Here is a 15,799-nt window from a genome sequence, read left to right on the forward strand (position 1 = left end):
ATTATTGTAAATTGTGTGCCTATTATTTACACGTAATTGATTTGATGACAGGGCATACAAATAGGGTACCAAAGGGCAAAGACAGAATTTGATTTCACTCTATATACAACATGGGCACAGAAAATGTTAATGTTTTTAAATTTAAATTAAGGCTGACATCACGGTTTCCAAAAGGTTGTTAAAATATGCAAATCAAACACCACAGTGTGCGGAAATTGTCCATAAATAGATGTACTAAAAATTATAAGCCATTTTATATGGGTTGTGTAACTCTAGGGCGCCCATATCCAAACAATTTTGGATCCTGGGCCCTTTTCCCCCAATAGAGCAAACTGAAATGCGGATTTTTCATTGGACGATTAATTATAAATTGCGCAAGAACTTGAATGTCCTCGCCAATGAAAAATATACAGTGTTCTTGTCAGTCTGATTAAAATACAGATCTATATATCAGTTGTAATGGAAGGTCGCGTCAGGTGTCATATGATCGGCCTTTGACCTTATGACGTCAGGCATTGATTAATCAATCAACGTTGACCTTTCTAGTGGTTTACCCAACGTTCCGTGCTACTCACGCCAAGAACTTGCCGTAAGAGGCCCTTTCATTGGCTAATCCCTCACATCATCCATAACGCGGGTTATATAGCAACTCCTCCAGGTCCTAGTGTAGTAAAGACAAGTACAACAAAATTTTGAACTATAAAAAAACGAGAGAGAGAGAGAGAGAGAGAGAGAGAGAGAGATGGGTTTAACGTCGACTCGACACAAACTAGGTCATTTCGGAACTAACATATGGTTCAATTTTATTTCAATAATTCGCATGCGCATATGGGTCTTTAGCAGTGGGAGGAAACCGGAGAAAACCCACGAGGTTGGACAGGCGACCCTACTCCTTGTCACGTACAACTGGGGATTCGAAACCACGCCAGTCGACTCAATGACAGACTTTATGATACAGCGCGCGCACGCTAGCCATTCAGCCATCCAACCCCCCATAAAAAAAACGAAACGAAATAAGATCTGTGTTTTATTCAGATTGAGTTCTTGTTAATGATCACCCAGGATTTCAGGAGCCGGAGTTGACATCGGAACCAAAGTTCATCAGCAACATGTGATATTAAAATCACATATTTCTCGACCCGTACTATAGATTATGTAATTCATTACATTCTGTGTTTATAAAGTATATTATTATAGACATATAAAGAACGTATGTTACCTGTATGTTGAAGGTAGATAAGACAATGTTTACACTATAAGTTTTACTTACCATGTTTTATTGTAATTTATATATAGAACCAGAAATATTTATATCCACATGTTTTACTGTTATAAAACACCTGTGACTTGTCTAAATAAATTAAATTTATATGTCTAGGAAAAAAGACACCAATTGGAAATACCAAGTCTAATAAAATCGGACATGGACACATTAGTGTGATGTTATCTGTTATGGAAACTGGGCCTCCTAACTCGCAATATCCTAGATTCACATATGCACACCACATAAAGACAAACCCCAGAAGACACCAACCCAGAAAAGGAAACTGTTCCGCTCCAACCGGGCTATTGAAGAAGAACATACGCCTTGCAGTGTGCTATGAGGATGTTCTTCCGAGGATTATTTTACGTGCACGTCAAGCTTTATACGGGACATACGATTTCGGTCCATTCGAACGATATCCTTGTTAGCGAGCCAGTGCCTTATTCACTGAGCCACCGTGGCTTCCGATCTTATTCACTCAGCCACAGCACCGTGGCCCTGAATCTTATTCACTGAGCCACCGTGGCTTTGAATCTTATTCACTGAGCCAAAGTGGCTCCCGATTTTATTCACTGAGCCACTGAGGCTTTCGATCTTATTCACTAAGCCACTGAGGCTTTCGATCTTATTCACTGAGCCACAGTGGCTCCCGATCTTAAAATCAACACATGTAGGAGAAGATACGGTTTTACTATTAAGAGTGTTTGACTTGTTTAACGACATCGTTCAAAATACTCTTTTGATTGATCTATAAACAAAACACAGGTATTCTTGGTTTACCTTTAACTGGGGAATTTATGAGCTAGGTGGAACTAATTGGTTCCGGAAAGAAACCAGACTGGTGGTCTGTCATGCTTCTGTTGAAGTGAAGTTAACTTTATATATGTTTTGGCTTACTGTACAAATTATTTTCTTGAACAATTTCTGTGCTAATATATTATGGGATTATAAAGGTACATTATTCAAGAATCAAATCATCCTATTACAGGTCTTTCTTTAGGCTTTAAATCTTATATAAACTATTATTTAAACATTTATTAACATGACTAGCCCATTTTGACCCCGATTTTAAGTAGATTAGAAAACTTGGTCACCTAATGACTTAATTTAAAAATGGCGAAGCGAGACTAAACCTCGAATAATCAGTGGCGTTGTTACGAAAATAAACAATCTATGCCATATCTTGTCAAAATTTTAAACAGTGATATCTTAATTTTGCATTACCTATTTTGGAATCCTGCAGAAGGCGATCAGTCGCATACAATTTAGATTACAATTTCGTTCTGCTTTTGTCCGACAACATTATGAAACGAAACGAAATTGAAGACCACAGATATTAAAACTACAGACATTGGTTAGTTACCACTGTAACCTCGATTAAGGTTTAGATGACGCCGAGACGACAGACGATTACAAGACACCAAATTGCAACTGTGAACCTTCAACCTCAACCTTCCTGTTAAACCGTCCTTATAGCAGAAATGGACTACAGACTCTGTGTAGATTATCCAAGCCTTGTTAGCCAAATTGGAAAATCTTCGCAGAGTTTTTCCAAGCGCCTTCATAGTCAAATCCCCGTCTGCATTATCCCAGTCGGTACAGAACAGCAGAACGTTAAACCCATTTGACTTTTTATGTTGCTCTTTCGATATATGATTTTACCACTTATATTCTACTCATATGTTTACACAAACAGATGGTTTGCTTTATATACAAGGTGGTTTATATTAATTGTCATATCGGATGATCAATCTTTGCTTTTGATTATAAAGACCTTATTATTCCGATACCAATACTGGAATGAATCCAAAATCATAATTTGAACGGTTGTATTCCATAGTGACTATCCCACCAGGTTTCTCGTAAACATAATATGAGGGCCATAAAAAAGATTTCTTCTTTTGATGAACGACAAAGCTGGTGATTGTAGAACATCCTGACATCTTGTATAGTAAGATCAGAAGAGATTAATGATTTCCATAATAACAGTTTGTGGCCATATGTATAGACTGTGAGTCGTCCAATACAATAGTTGTTACTGTGGGTTTGCTTTTTTTTGGTTTGCAGTATCTTGACATTAACTATAGATAGATAGTCAAAGTATCTTGACACTAGCTATATTCACAGTATCTTGACACTAGCTATAGACAGTCTCAGTATCTTGACACTAGCTATATTCACAGTATCCTGACATTAGCTATAGTCACAGTATTTTGACACTAGCTATATTCACAGTATCTTGATACTAGCTAGTCACAGTATCTTGACACTAGCTATAGTCATAGTATCTTAACACTAGCTATAGATAGCCACACTAGCTTGCATTTCTTATGATCATGAATTAACGAAATGTTTTTTTGAGTTACTGAGTTCAAATGTATTTAAGCTTTTTAAATACAGTGTTAAAATGTACAAACAAGAAAATATTTGTAATCTCATTTTAAAACATATATCAGTAGAAAGTTTGGCTTGTAAACACACAAACCAATATAGAGTAAATTTTGTGTTTATATCGCATAGCAGAATCTGCTGTAAAAGCAAGCAAACTTTGTCTGTGTGAAAGAAATTTTAAAATGCGAATGGTCGGTGTTCGTAATATTTACAGGCCGTATTTAATACCCTGCTAAATTTAAATTGGCTGTCAATAATTTCACGCCATCATGTTTTCTTGTGTTATATCATATCATTGGATTTAATGCTCTTGGGACTGATATTGACCTCAATTTTAAAGATATTGTCCCCAGGTCCAGATGATATTGATATATTATCAGGAAGTTAAAGACTAGATGTATATAAATTGATCACATCACAAATAAATTGGAATTCAGATTTATTCATTCGTTACTCAAAAACTAGGCAGATCAAACCGCTTTTACAGCGTTGAAGATTGAATTTTATTTCAGTCCCAAATCGTTTTGGCTGCAAGGGTTATTGCGTACCCCCACCGCTGAAAGAAAGTGCCCCACAATCACGAGCACCTGGCGCTCACATCACCAAAATCCACTGAAGTTTTTTTCTCGCGTCCAGGTGGATGGGGTGGGGGATAATCGCCCTTGGCCCCAATGCTTCAGATTCTTAAAAAAATGCCCTGAAATGTAACCCTCCGCCCTCGTACACCCGGTCCATACGCCATTGATGTAAAATAAGGTGTAATACTGATATGATCATGTTTTGACTTTGATTCTAACATTGTTTATATTATATAGTTTACATCATCATTTAAAACTTTACTATCAATAACAAACACGGCGGTATATAGCTTTATAGACCTACATGATGAGAAAGCTACTTTGGCTGTTCGAGTTCCCAGGGTATTCTTTCTTCCCCCCACCGCAACGGCGTATCAAAATCTTTCTTAAACCAACAAGTAACACAGCTGGTGTGAAAGGTGTATTGTATACATGATAAGAGATTTTATGGCCATGCCATTATGTGATATTTTGGAGCCACGGTGGCCTAACAAGCATTGATTCACTAAAGCCTAGCACACAGCCCGCCGTACGTGTCTAAGGGGGGAATTTTAGCAAACCCGTTCGTGAGACATACGCGTCTATTGCGTGTGTTTGGCACCGTAGAAGATCACAGACTGGCTGTAGAGACTTTTAGTCCTGCACATTTTCACCCAGTTCCTTGCGGCTGGTCTGCGACCTACCAAACCTTACGACCCTTGCATGTCAAAACACTTACGGCGGGTTGAAAGCTAGGCTTTAACAGAAGGTCCCGCATATACATAAAAGAACACCTGGCAGTTGGAATTCGACGAAACGTAGACAGAAACAACGCTGTTCGTCCGGGCAAACTGTCTCCACGAACTCCTGCATTCATGGGGAGATTTTATGTTTCAAATGCTGATTGGCTGACAATTATGTTTTGTGAACCAATAAAAGCTTACAATACAAATAACCGCGGTAAACGTCGTACGTTCTTAACATGGTTAGTTAAATACATCAAAGTAGACTTTATAGGGTTAAATTCGCCACCTTAAGCATGAATTATGCAAGAGCTAAATCTGCCTATTGCAGGTCTTTCTTTAGGCCTGAAATGTTATCTAAATTATTAATTAGACATTAATTAACTGATCCAGGCCATAATCAAATCCCGATGCCATCGTTAGCCTGCGATTTTTAATGGATTTGAATACATTTTGTGATCGATAATTAAACGCAAACGTGGATAATCGAGACTTGTAAATTATAGAACCAACGTAGTAGCCTAATGGTGATCGAGGCCAGCCGAAAATTAAATCGTTAATATCTTGGTTCAGCGTGAAGCAATTTGGCTTGAAGTTTTAGCATTTTCTATTTTTTAACTATTATAGCGAGAACTGTCAGCTCTTTATCTAATCTTACCTAATGCCCCTTTAATTGAGCTAAATATACAAGAATTAAATATAAGTGATAACAAGGGCATGTGTATGTGGCAGCTTTGAGTATATCCAGATTAGTAAAAAGTATTCGCCAAGTACATGTGTATGCAATGTGTACAATATCAATTTCTTGTCAGCGTATTTGTTACTGTTAAGTTTTGTTGGTGCCAACATAATTCGCAAATATCAGTTTTCTGTGCTGACCTTCCAATAGGTACTAACACTTTGTCAAGACCCTATCCTTAAAGTCGTGGGATGGTCTAGTTCTAGGACCACGATAGCGCCATTTCATTTGAAATTGAATTGGGGAATAGGCTAGGCCTATTTTGATCCCTCTCCAGAGTATTGTTTTAATGATCGAAGCTCATTGACGTATTTGGTGACGTGGAGATCGCTGTTGACATCAAGCTTTACAATATAATTAAGTTAAAGATGCATGATGTAAGAGCTAAATCGGCCTATTGCAGGTCTTTCGTTTGGCTTCAAATGTTATATAAACTTTTAATTAGACATTTATGCTCACATCAAGCTTATAATCAACTCTCTAGGTCATCGGATGGCCATGACTTAAATGGATTTGAACACCCGTTAGATTTAAAATTTAACGATAATAAACAATCTACGTTATATCTTGTCAAAACTTCAAACGCTGATGACAAAAAGGCAAGTATAATGATTCGAAAGGCTGTTGTTAGAACACTGGCGGCTCACAGTGTGAACAGTGTGTCTCTTTAAAACTGCAAAACGGCCTGAGAAACTGACCCGGATATAGAAGCTCTGCCGTATAACAATCACCCCTTTTGACATGATATGCGCGACTATCACTTACTTTTGGCTCCTCCAGCCCCAAACATAATGTGAAGTTGGGAGATATATTGTTAACCACACTTGAAAACTGATAATTTCTATTTAGTCATAAAAGGGGGGAGAGAAAGAAATGGGGTTTAACGTCCACTCGACACAAACTAGGTCATTTCGGGACTAACACATGGTTTAATTTTATTTCAATAAAATGGTTGCGCGTAGGGGTCTTCAGCAGTGGGAGGAAACCGGAGGACCCGGAGAAAACCCAGGAGGTTGGACAGGCGACCCTACTCCTTGTCACGTACAACCATGGAATCGAAACCCCGCAAGTTGACTCAATGGCAGACCGTATGATACAGCGCGCGCGTGCTAACCATTCGGCCATCCAACCCCCCTAGTCAAAAAGGATTTTCCGATAACGATACTGGTTTCGATAATAGTTTTTTTACAAGTCTGTCACTCGGCATTAACTAGTTTTATTCAATAAAAACTACCCTTGGTAGCTTCTTTAATTAGTACAATATATTGACTGTACTCGTGTTAAAATAATACGACTGGAATTTTTTAGTTTGGAAAGTAAATTAGAACGGGTTCATATGCACAAGAAATAATAAATACCAAATCTAATATATGATGATACAAAACAATGATTTCTTTAAATAACTTTAAATTATTGAGAAAGTAATCAAATCGTATTATTTCCAGTTATCAAATCGTATTATTTCCAGTTATCAAATTTCAGAAATAAAATTTAAACGTAGAAGTAAAATGTCCCCAATCACACAAATGCAAATTTCTATAAAATTAATTCACATTTGTTGTTTATAATTTCGTAAAGCCCAAATATGCCAGCATACAGGTTAAATATAGACTTTTATATCATACATAATCAAAAATACTTTCATTACAAAAATTGAAAAAAAAATAGTGTTCGTCTAAAAATTATTCAAATAGATTAGTTAAAGATTTGCTGAAAATTTCAGTCAATTGATCCACTCTGAACCGAGATTTAGCGATTGAATTTTGGGCCTAGCCTCGATCATCATTACGATAAAAAAAACATAGCCTCGTTTATCCATTTCTTGATTTAATCATGAATAAGTGTTGGGCAGCAGATCGGATCATAATCCAATAAATATCGCCGGCTAGCGATGACACCGAGAGTTGATTATGGTCTGGATTAGATAACAAACCTCATCTCTCAACCCTCCGTGTTTCGAGATAAGAGATGGTCCTATTTAGTTCCACGTAGCAAAGCCGAACGCGAATCACATCGGGCCTCAGTGAGCAAAATTAACAATATTTTTCATCAAAACAACGATTGATTATTGTTATTTATGACATTTCTGCCACACCCAACTAGCTTACAATTAAGCAGAAAATCCTACCTGACACGGGCACAAATCCTCTCTTTTTAAATCGAAGCGATAAAAGATTGCTTTCTCCGACATTTTAAATTTACGTCTTTAACACATAAAGGCGGGGCCTCATGTGCAATAGCCAATCAAAGTACTAACCTGATCATTGTTGCGATGTCCGTATCAATTTTGATAAAAAAAACAACGCTTGATTTACTTTATTGTCAATATTTGCTGATAAATGAATATTGTTTCAGTAGACTGGGCTGCGTATGTGTAATAAGTACGAATAGTATAAAATTAACTTATTTTTAAGATGGTACATGCATTAATAAAGAAATTAAGTTTGCCAGGTGAAACTAAATGCACCCAATCGTAGCTAAAAACAGTCACATCAGTATATCTCAACGTTTTAGTTACGTTCTCGTAGTTAGGTCTGGATAAGTTAATTAATGTCTAAATAATAATTTAGATAATATTTCAGACCTAAAGAAAGACCTGCAATAGGCAGATTTAGCTCTTGTGTAGTATATGTTTAAGGCTTTTTAATGTTTACATTGGATTCTATTGAAGGCACCGCGACCTTTGTGTGTCTTAAATAAACAAAGTAATAATAATTCTTTACCTTTCTTCGTACCAGCTGCCTATTTTTAAAACTCGAATGTACATAGTAACATCATTCTCTCCATTAAAAATGGTATACATATTTTTATTTGCGTGACATACGTGAACAGTCTGATCACAGGCGGATGGGCGGATGGGGGGGGAGTATCGGGGCATATTAATCTCTGCAGGCCACATCAAGTAGCAATTAACAAAAACAAACGTGGCAAAGCGTGTGCACAGTATTTTAACTCTTAGTTCCACATAAAATTGTCTTAATCTGTCATTTGTGCGCATTATGAAAATTGAAGCCAAGACCCAAAGCGTGATATTATGATTATTTGGCATTATTATATGATTTGGCATTATAATATTCCTAATTCTAGTATTTATCAAACATGACTCCAACAACCATACTTATAAAACATTTTCAATCACATAATAACCATATTAAATATAGAACTTTATGAAATAGACTATAATAACAATATTTATGGAACTTTATAAAATAGACTATAATAACCATATTTAGAAAGTGTGTAGATAAACTAAATGTTGCTTTTTGTAGCAGACGACGTGGAGTCACGAACGTAAAGAACATATTAATATAGATTTCCGGAACGAGAAACAAGAAGATTGAGATTTTCTAGCAATAATTTCCTGTGGGCCTATATTATTATCATATATCCATGTCGACATGATCACGTTTCTTCTCATAGTCATAAACAATGTGTATACATTTCATTTTCAAATCAATCGTTAGCCGAAGCCTTTAGAAGGTTAGTTTGCAGGGTTTTTCAAGGAACCAGGGGCAATAACTCGGAGAGTAATTAACAGGATATCGGTAACAACTTATAGCAGTTTAAACAACCGCTATCATTTAGTTTTCGAGCGATAGGTTCGGGTGAACCGATAGCCGTCTTTTTCCATATTCCTCAAGAAATGGCCCGAGAAATCCCTCTCTAGCCATTGCTGTATTGAGAATGAAAACATGAGTCTTTGACGGAGCGTGTCCACCCTCATCAAATTTCTCCTGAATAAAATATAGAGAATTTTCATGACTTAACCGGGGTGACCTCTTTTTTTTAAAAAAAAACCCTCCTCGTGTTTGTTAGTGCTGATTTCAAGAAAAAAATTACCCTTGGATGCACCGGGAACAAACATCGATACTCGCAAAGGTACATTTGGCTGAAACTCGCTATTGGAACGAAAATTCTTTGACCCAAATCACCGATATAAATTCTATAAACGTGTACCAATTATTACTGCCTACCTTTAAATATGCGATAATATCTATCCATTTTTGTGAAGAAAATCCATGAATTATTTATTTCATTAAAAACACACGTCGTATTTCTATCCAGTTTGTTGACCCTTCTTTTTGATCTGCTGTGTGGTCCAAGAAATGAAGAAAAAACAATTCCACGTGCGCTATGATTACCAAATGTTTACATTGTAGCTATTTTGGATAGCCTCGTTTATCACACAATTAGTTACTCTGCAATATTATGTTATGCACTATGTAATATTGGGCGCACGTTCTGACTTAATGTTGCCGCGTTTGTCACCAGACACTTTACGGTATCATATTTAGCGCTCTGATTAATCCCGATTGATTTTGTTACGTCCTTGTACTGGCTGTTAACCAGTCATATTTTGGGACAGAAATTTGCGCTGAGTATAACAGTGTTTGAGTGGGATTAGGTCTAATCAAACGAAACACGGCGAGGAGTATGTCTTCGCCCTATGAACTTAAACATTGTGTATAAATTTCAGTCAATGATAAATGTAGCCTCTACGGACGAATGGACAGAGGTGACGACAATGTACTCTAACATTTCAGTCTGAACGTGTAAAACCGACATGTTCTAGATGACCTTTAATCTAGCCAATGAAAATTCGCATTAGCTCGGGAAAGAATGTTTTAACCAACCAATTTGTATAGTATATGTACACTTTAGAGTTTTGAATTCTTCTTTACATGATTTAAAATTTGCTTTAAAGCGATAATTTCATATTTTCTAAGAAAGTCAAAACATAATTATTTCTATGTCTTTTGCTCAATAGGTTGTCAACTCACTATTATACGGTCATAGGTATTATTCTCCCTCTTAAAAATCCTTTGACCCCGGAAATAATAACACAATTACATCCCTTGTTTTTCTACCCCCCCCCACCCATGGAATAGCTATCTTCAAATGTTTGAATTTGAAGTTGAAAATGATATTTTTGCCAATTTCTCAACTGGCAATAGTGAATTATAGGATTAATAGGATTATTCTTTAACAAGGTAGGACTGTTTATAGATACCATCTATTTAAAGGCTTTATTTTAATAAATTTTAAAAATAAAACTTAAAAATATGAAATTGCAACTTTAATAGTAAGTGTAGATATCTGTGATATACATTAAGAGAGAGAGAGAGAGAGAGAGAGAGAGAGAGAGAGAGAGTTTAACGTACACTCGACACAAACTAGGTCATTTCGGGACAAACATATGGTTTAATTTTTTTTCAATAATTCGCTTCCGCGTAGGGGTCTATAGCAATGGGAGGAAACCGGAGGACCCGGAGAAAACCCACGAAACGTACAACAGGAGATTCGTTACCACGCCAGTTGACTCAAAGATAGGCCTTATGATACAGCGCGCACGTGCTAACCATTCGGCCATCCAACCCCCCTATACATTAACAAACATAAACACAGACAAGATAAACCCGCGGACAAGACACACAAAACACATAACACACGGACATTGTAAATAATAAAATAATAAAATAACTATAAAAGCAAGAACATGTCAATGAAATGGGATTTAATGCCCTACTGTTCTGCACCGACTGGGCTAATGAAGACGGACTTCCACCATACAGTGTGTAAGATAATGGAACTCTAGAGGACGTAAGATGTGGGCCTAATATTCCTGTAAGAACTGTATAAAAGTGGTTTGTGCTATCGACTGTAAAATGAGTTTATTTTCCATACGAATGATAGTAGTTAATTAAATAGGTATAGCTATAATTTATCATTGATGTTTAACAGCGAGTGGACAGTCTGGGTCCATATGCATGACCCCGTGCGGTCTTTCATTGGTCGAGGGTGGAATCTAGTGCCCATTTTAGCCAATAAAACGGCTGTTTACTTAAAATATTTCAGTTAAAGTATTCGTGAATAAGGCACCTGTTTTTTTTTAATTGGTCACTTTATAACCAGGGGCGGATCTCCCCCCCCCCCCCCCTGCTCAGCTACATAATTTTTTTTGTAAATCGCCCGTGTGCTTTATCCTTTATCGTAAGATTTGGGACAGTTTGGGCACTCAAAGCACGAGATAATGATATAGACATTATGTGATATCCATGAAATTGAATCCCAATGTCATTGTATTAATTCATAATAAAAATTGACGTCAAACGAGGTGTTGTTGAATTTCTCTGTTTAAAAAAGCTCAATGTGTAAGTATATACGCCAAAATGACGATAGAGACCATGCGGAAGGGGGGGGGGCGTGAGATACATTGTCTTAGGAACATGACCCCCCCCCCCTGCAAAAATTCCTGGATCCGCCCCTGATAACTGTTCATTAAATGTTTCAGACGAACTGCACCACACATAATATTCAATTAGAAACCCTGAAGATACGCCCGCGGACAATATACGTAACGCATACGACACAAATACATTGTCAATAATAAATGAAAGTTCGATCAAATCACAAGACTTGTTAAACATTTTACCATTGGTACACAAATCGTGTACCAGAATGCGTTTCAGCACCATTTCCAATAAGGAACTCGAAGAACGAGGTTAGATATATTCCACCTGGGCTGACGTCATATTCTTATATGGAGAGCATGCGCAATAAATACTACCGGTATAGACTGGAATAACCAGAGGCTAGAGATTGTCATTCGATTGGGACTTCTCGCGTATTTCGCCGAAAATAACTGAATTGAAATTAGAGTAAAAACGGAAACGATTGATTGAATATAAATCAACTTATATACATTCATATTACATTATAATATGCGTTGCGATCCATTTTTGTCAATTTCTAGGTCCCAAATATCTGCGATTTAACTCCTTTAAATATATCGTTATGTACATATATTGCACAAATTTCTTTGTGACGTCCAATCTTTGTACGATTTGATTTTCAACAAATATTATTATTCTGCATTCATTGGTGAACTAGCCAAGAAATGACAAGGGCTCTTTGAATTTTATTTCATCGGTGTTGATTTCAAAGAAACATTTTACGTCTATAGATAGTCAGGATTGAGATATAACTGAATGTCTCAATTCTGATATCGATATACATTAAGCCCAACTTAAACTAAACAACTTCCGCTTTATCTATCGAAACAAAATATTAATCGTATAAAACTTGTCCCTTCACTATTCGAAAAACATAACAGATCAACTAATTATAAAGTTTTAACAATACCTATATAATGCCACAAGTCGTATTGTACTCGTGGTCATTGAAATATAAAGACCTAGCTAGGCAAGATGTTGACAAGACGTTAAACCCCATTCCATCCCATATATACATACATTCACTTGGTGTATGTCTCTATAGTGTGCAATTATTCTTCATAATGCGTTCATGTAAGTCTTAGACTGCAAGTTTTCTTATAAAGCTCTCGTTTGTTTCAACTACACACTACACTAGCCTACAATCACAGACTACACAGTTCGGCAATTCAAGATTTACAACAAGTCGTCTCAGTGACAGAATGGCACCAACAAGTATATACTTAGTGTAAATAGTCAAACATTACTAGAAGTTCAGCAAAAGATACCGTTTCAGGAATTCTTCGATGAGACAATTCTTCTTTTGTCAACACAATACTAATCTGGCCATCAAGAGAAAAATCGAAGCACGGCCAACAGGAGTGTCTCTCTGTTAACTGTATTTGAAATGGACTCGCCCAATTTACGAAGTTTCTGTACTAGTGACTTAAGTCGGCACCAAAGCGATACAATTGTTCCTGGAATAACGCGTAACTTTTTACAGATTTTAGCGTCACGATTGCCAGAAAGATATGGAATATTATAATATATTTTACATGGCATTGAAATAGTGGATATTTACCGTTTTTAATAATATTTTATTCTAACTCTAATTCCGATAACTTTATTTGATTAAAGACAGACTTACCTGATAGTCTTGGAATTTTACAAGAGAACAATGAATATTCTGTAACTAATCTCTTGAATTGTTTGCTGAACCCTGGAGACGTCCTTGTTCCTCAACACAAGCCATGTGTCGTGTGCTAATTTCTGTGTTAGGAAACTTGGTGGTTTTGTTTCTATTATCTCAACATGTGGTTCCTGGCAATTCTGAGAAAGTGTGGGATATTATTCGAGAAGAATATCTGCTAAATAAGGTAATGTCATTGTTTATATCAAGGAGATTGTAACCTTCTATGGGAATTTGTTGTTTAGAATGTTGTGAAGATAATTTTCGTTAACAAATAATAAATAAAATAGATTTAGCATGCTACTACTTTTCTGAAAATAAGATGAACATACGCGATACAGCGTAGTTTCTACCCACTGCCAAGGGTTATTTTACGTGCACGCAGACTAGTATAACGAAGGACCTCGGTTTAACGTCCTACCCGAACGACTAGATGTGTTTCCCTGCAAGGCTAAATAAGCACAAACATATAACAGATTCGTGATCGTTAAGTATCTTAAAAGGCTTTACAAACTCCAAAACTAAGAATTTCTCGAATTCGTCTTATTGCAATTCATTTCTCTAAAGTCTTAGTACCAAATATTAACCATGTCGGTCAGAGGCTAAGCATTTCCGAAACTTTTCTAAACTTCCAAATGAAGGATTCCCTTGAACACGTACTCTTCTTACATGCAATGCATAAGTCAATAACCTGCCCTGAAAGTTATAAATTAACCATTGAAGGCCTATACATATAGTTAAGTAGTTCCGAAGTTTTGTAAACTCCCAAAGGTTCGGCTTTCTCGATTTGTAATTCATTTTCATCTAATAACGGGTAAATTTGGAGAGATTATAATTTGATTTGAGCGTGGTTAGTATTTTTCCTTAAATGTATTGTCAAACATTAAATTTAATTCAGAATATTCAACCAAATTAAGAAATTGGTAAAACAAACCTAAACGATATCTTATATTCCAAACAGATAATTTTGATTAGATATCAAATTGAAATGCCACTGATATTTTATTGTTTTGATGCAATTAGCAATTGCATAAAAAGTTAATTGGGAGTTTAGCCTCCATTAATTTCCCTCGTCGACATAATAGATCAACACTTCTAACAAATTTTAGCGTATTTACTTTCATTTTCTGCATTACGTAATTCAATTTGTGTATGTAAAAAAGTTTGTATTATACAAACTCTACTCCTGCCACGAGTAATGGTTTGGGTAGGAACTGTGATTATCGTAACGTGTCAGCGGCCGGCATTCATCAGATAATGTGTCGCTTGGAGTTAATTGGGTAAATTTATATGATCTGCGGGGTGTTTTATGTCATCAGTCAGGTCAAGCGTGCTCTTGTAATTTTAAACTAGAAAAGAGTCGTAGAAGCTTGTTGGTTGGTTCTTAAATACCAACCAGATAGTAAGCGCAAGCTACTTGATCTTTCTAGCGAAGAACTTGGTGACATCTTCAAGGTTTGATTTCTTCGGTCAGTAATGTCAGTGAGTTACTTCGTAGCAAATAATGAAGCTTATTTTCTAGATTTAATGATGGCAGATTCATGCGCATACTTAAAAAAAGATAAAAGCAACATGCACTTGTAGTAAATGTTTTGTGTAAAATTTGTCATGGCTTCAAGATTTTTTGTCTCTTGAAAAGCTGTGAAACATTTTTTTGTGCACTTTCCGGAGAGGGCAGAAAATAGATATTGCTTTCTCGGGAAGATAAAGAGGGAGGATATGGAGCAGAAGATTTAGTCTGTAAATAGGGTAAAAGTTATTATAATTTACAAAAAATGTCCGAAAATGATGATAGCCGTGATAATATTGACTGAAGGGTGCCTCGTGGGAACTATGTGTGCGGGGATAATGGGCCATTATGGGAAGCCGGGATAGGACCCCGATATAGGTAATATAAAATCATGTGAATATCATATAGACCCGAGATACATAATACTGTATAAGGTCAGTTTATGGATTTTATTAGCAGGATTTATCACGAATGTTTAGCTTTCTAATGTACACAATATTATAAAAGACAGTAATTTACATGGGTTTTTTTTGGAAAGATAATTTGTGTCCAGTGTTGGCATCGTACAGTATCCATCTGGATCCACGTCCCACTGTTTTCCCCATATGACCCCCAAGACACCTCCACACACTAATGTCGTATTGACAGATCCAGTATTACCGAGGACGTTACCGTCGCGTTCTTAAATTAAAG

General features: G+C 36.4%; 1 protein-coding gene across 5 annotated transcripts in view; it reads left to right on the forward strand.

Annotated features, from left to right (window-relative positions):
• The window catches only part of LOC126816388 (fasciclin-1), an 87,570-nt gene that overhangs the window by 18,450 nt on the left and 53,321 nt on the right, over positions 1-15,799 (forward strand). Inside the window, exon 1 of one of the 5 annotated variants that reach the window (XM_050542862.2) lies at positions 13,077-13,783. The exons of the other annotated variants lie outside the window; for them this stretch is intronic. Coding sequence (XP_050398819.2) covers positions 13,658-13,783 — 126 coding nt within the window. The 5' untranslated portion in view covers positions 13,077-13,657. Of the gene's footprint in view, positions 1-13,076; positions 13,784-15,799 lie in introns of those variants that run through there. 5 annotated transcript variants of the gene reach the window in all.

The sequence above is a fragment of the Patella vulgata genome, chromosome 3 (genome assembly GCF_932274485.2).
Source record: "Patella vulgata chromosome 3, xgPatVulg1.2, whole genome shotgun sequence".
NCBI lineage: Eukaryota > Metazoa > Mollusca > Gastropoda > Patellidae > Patella > Patella vulgata.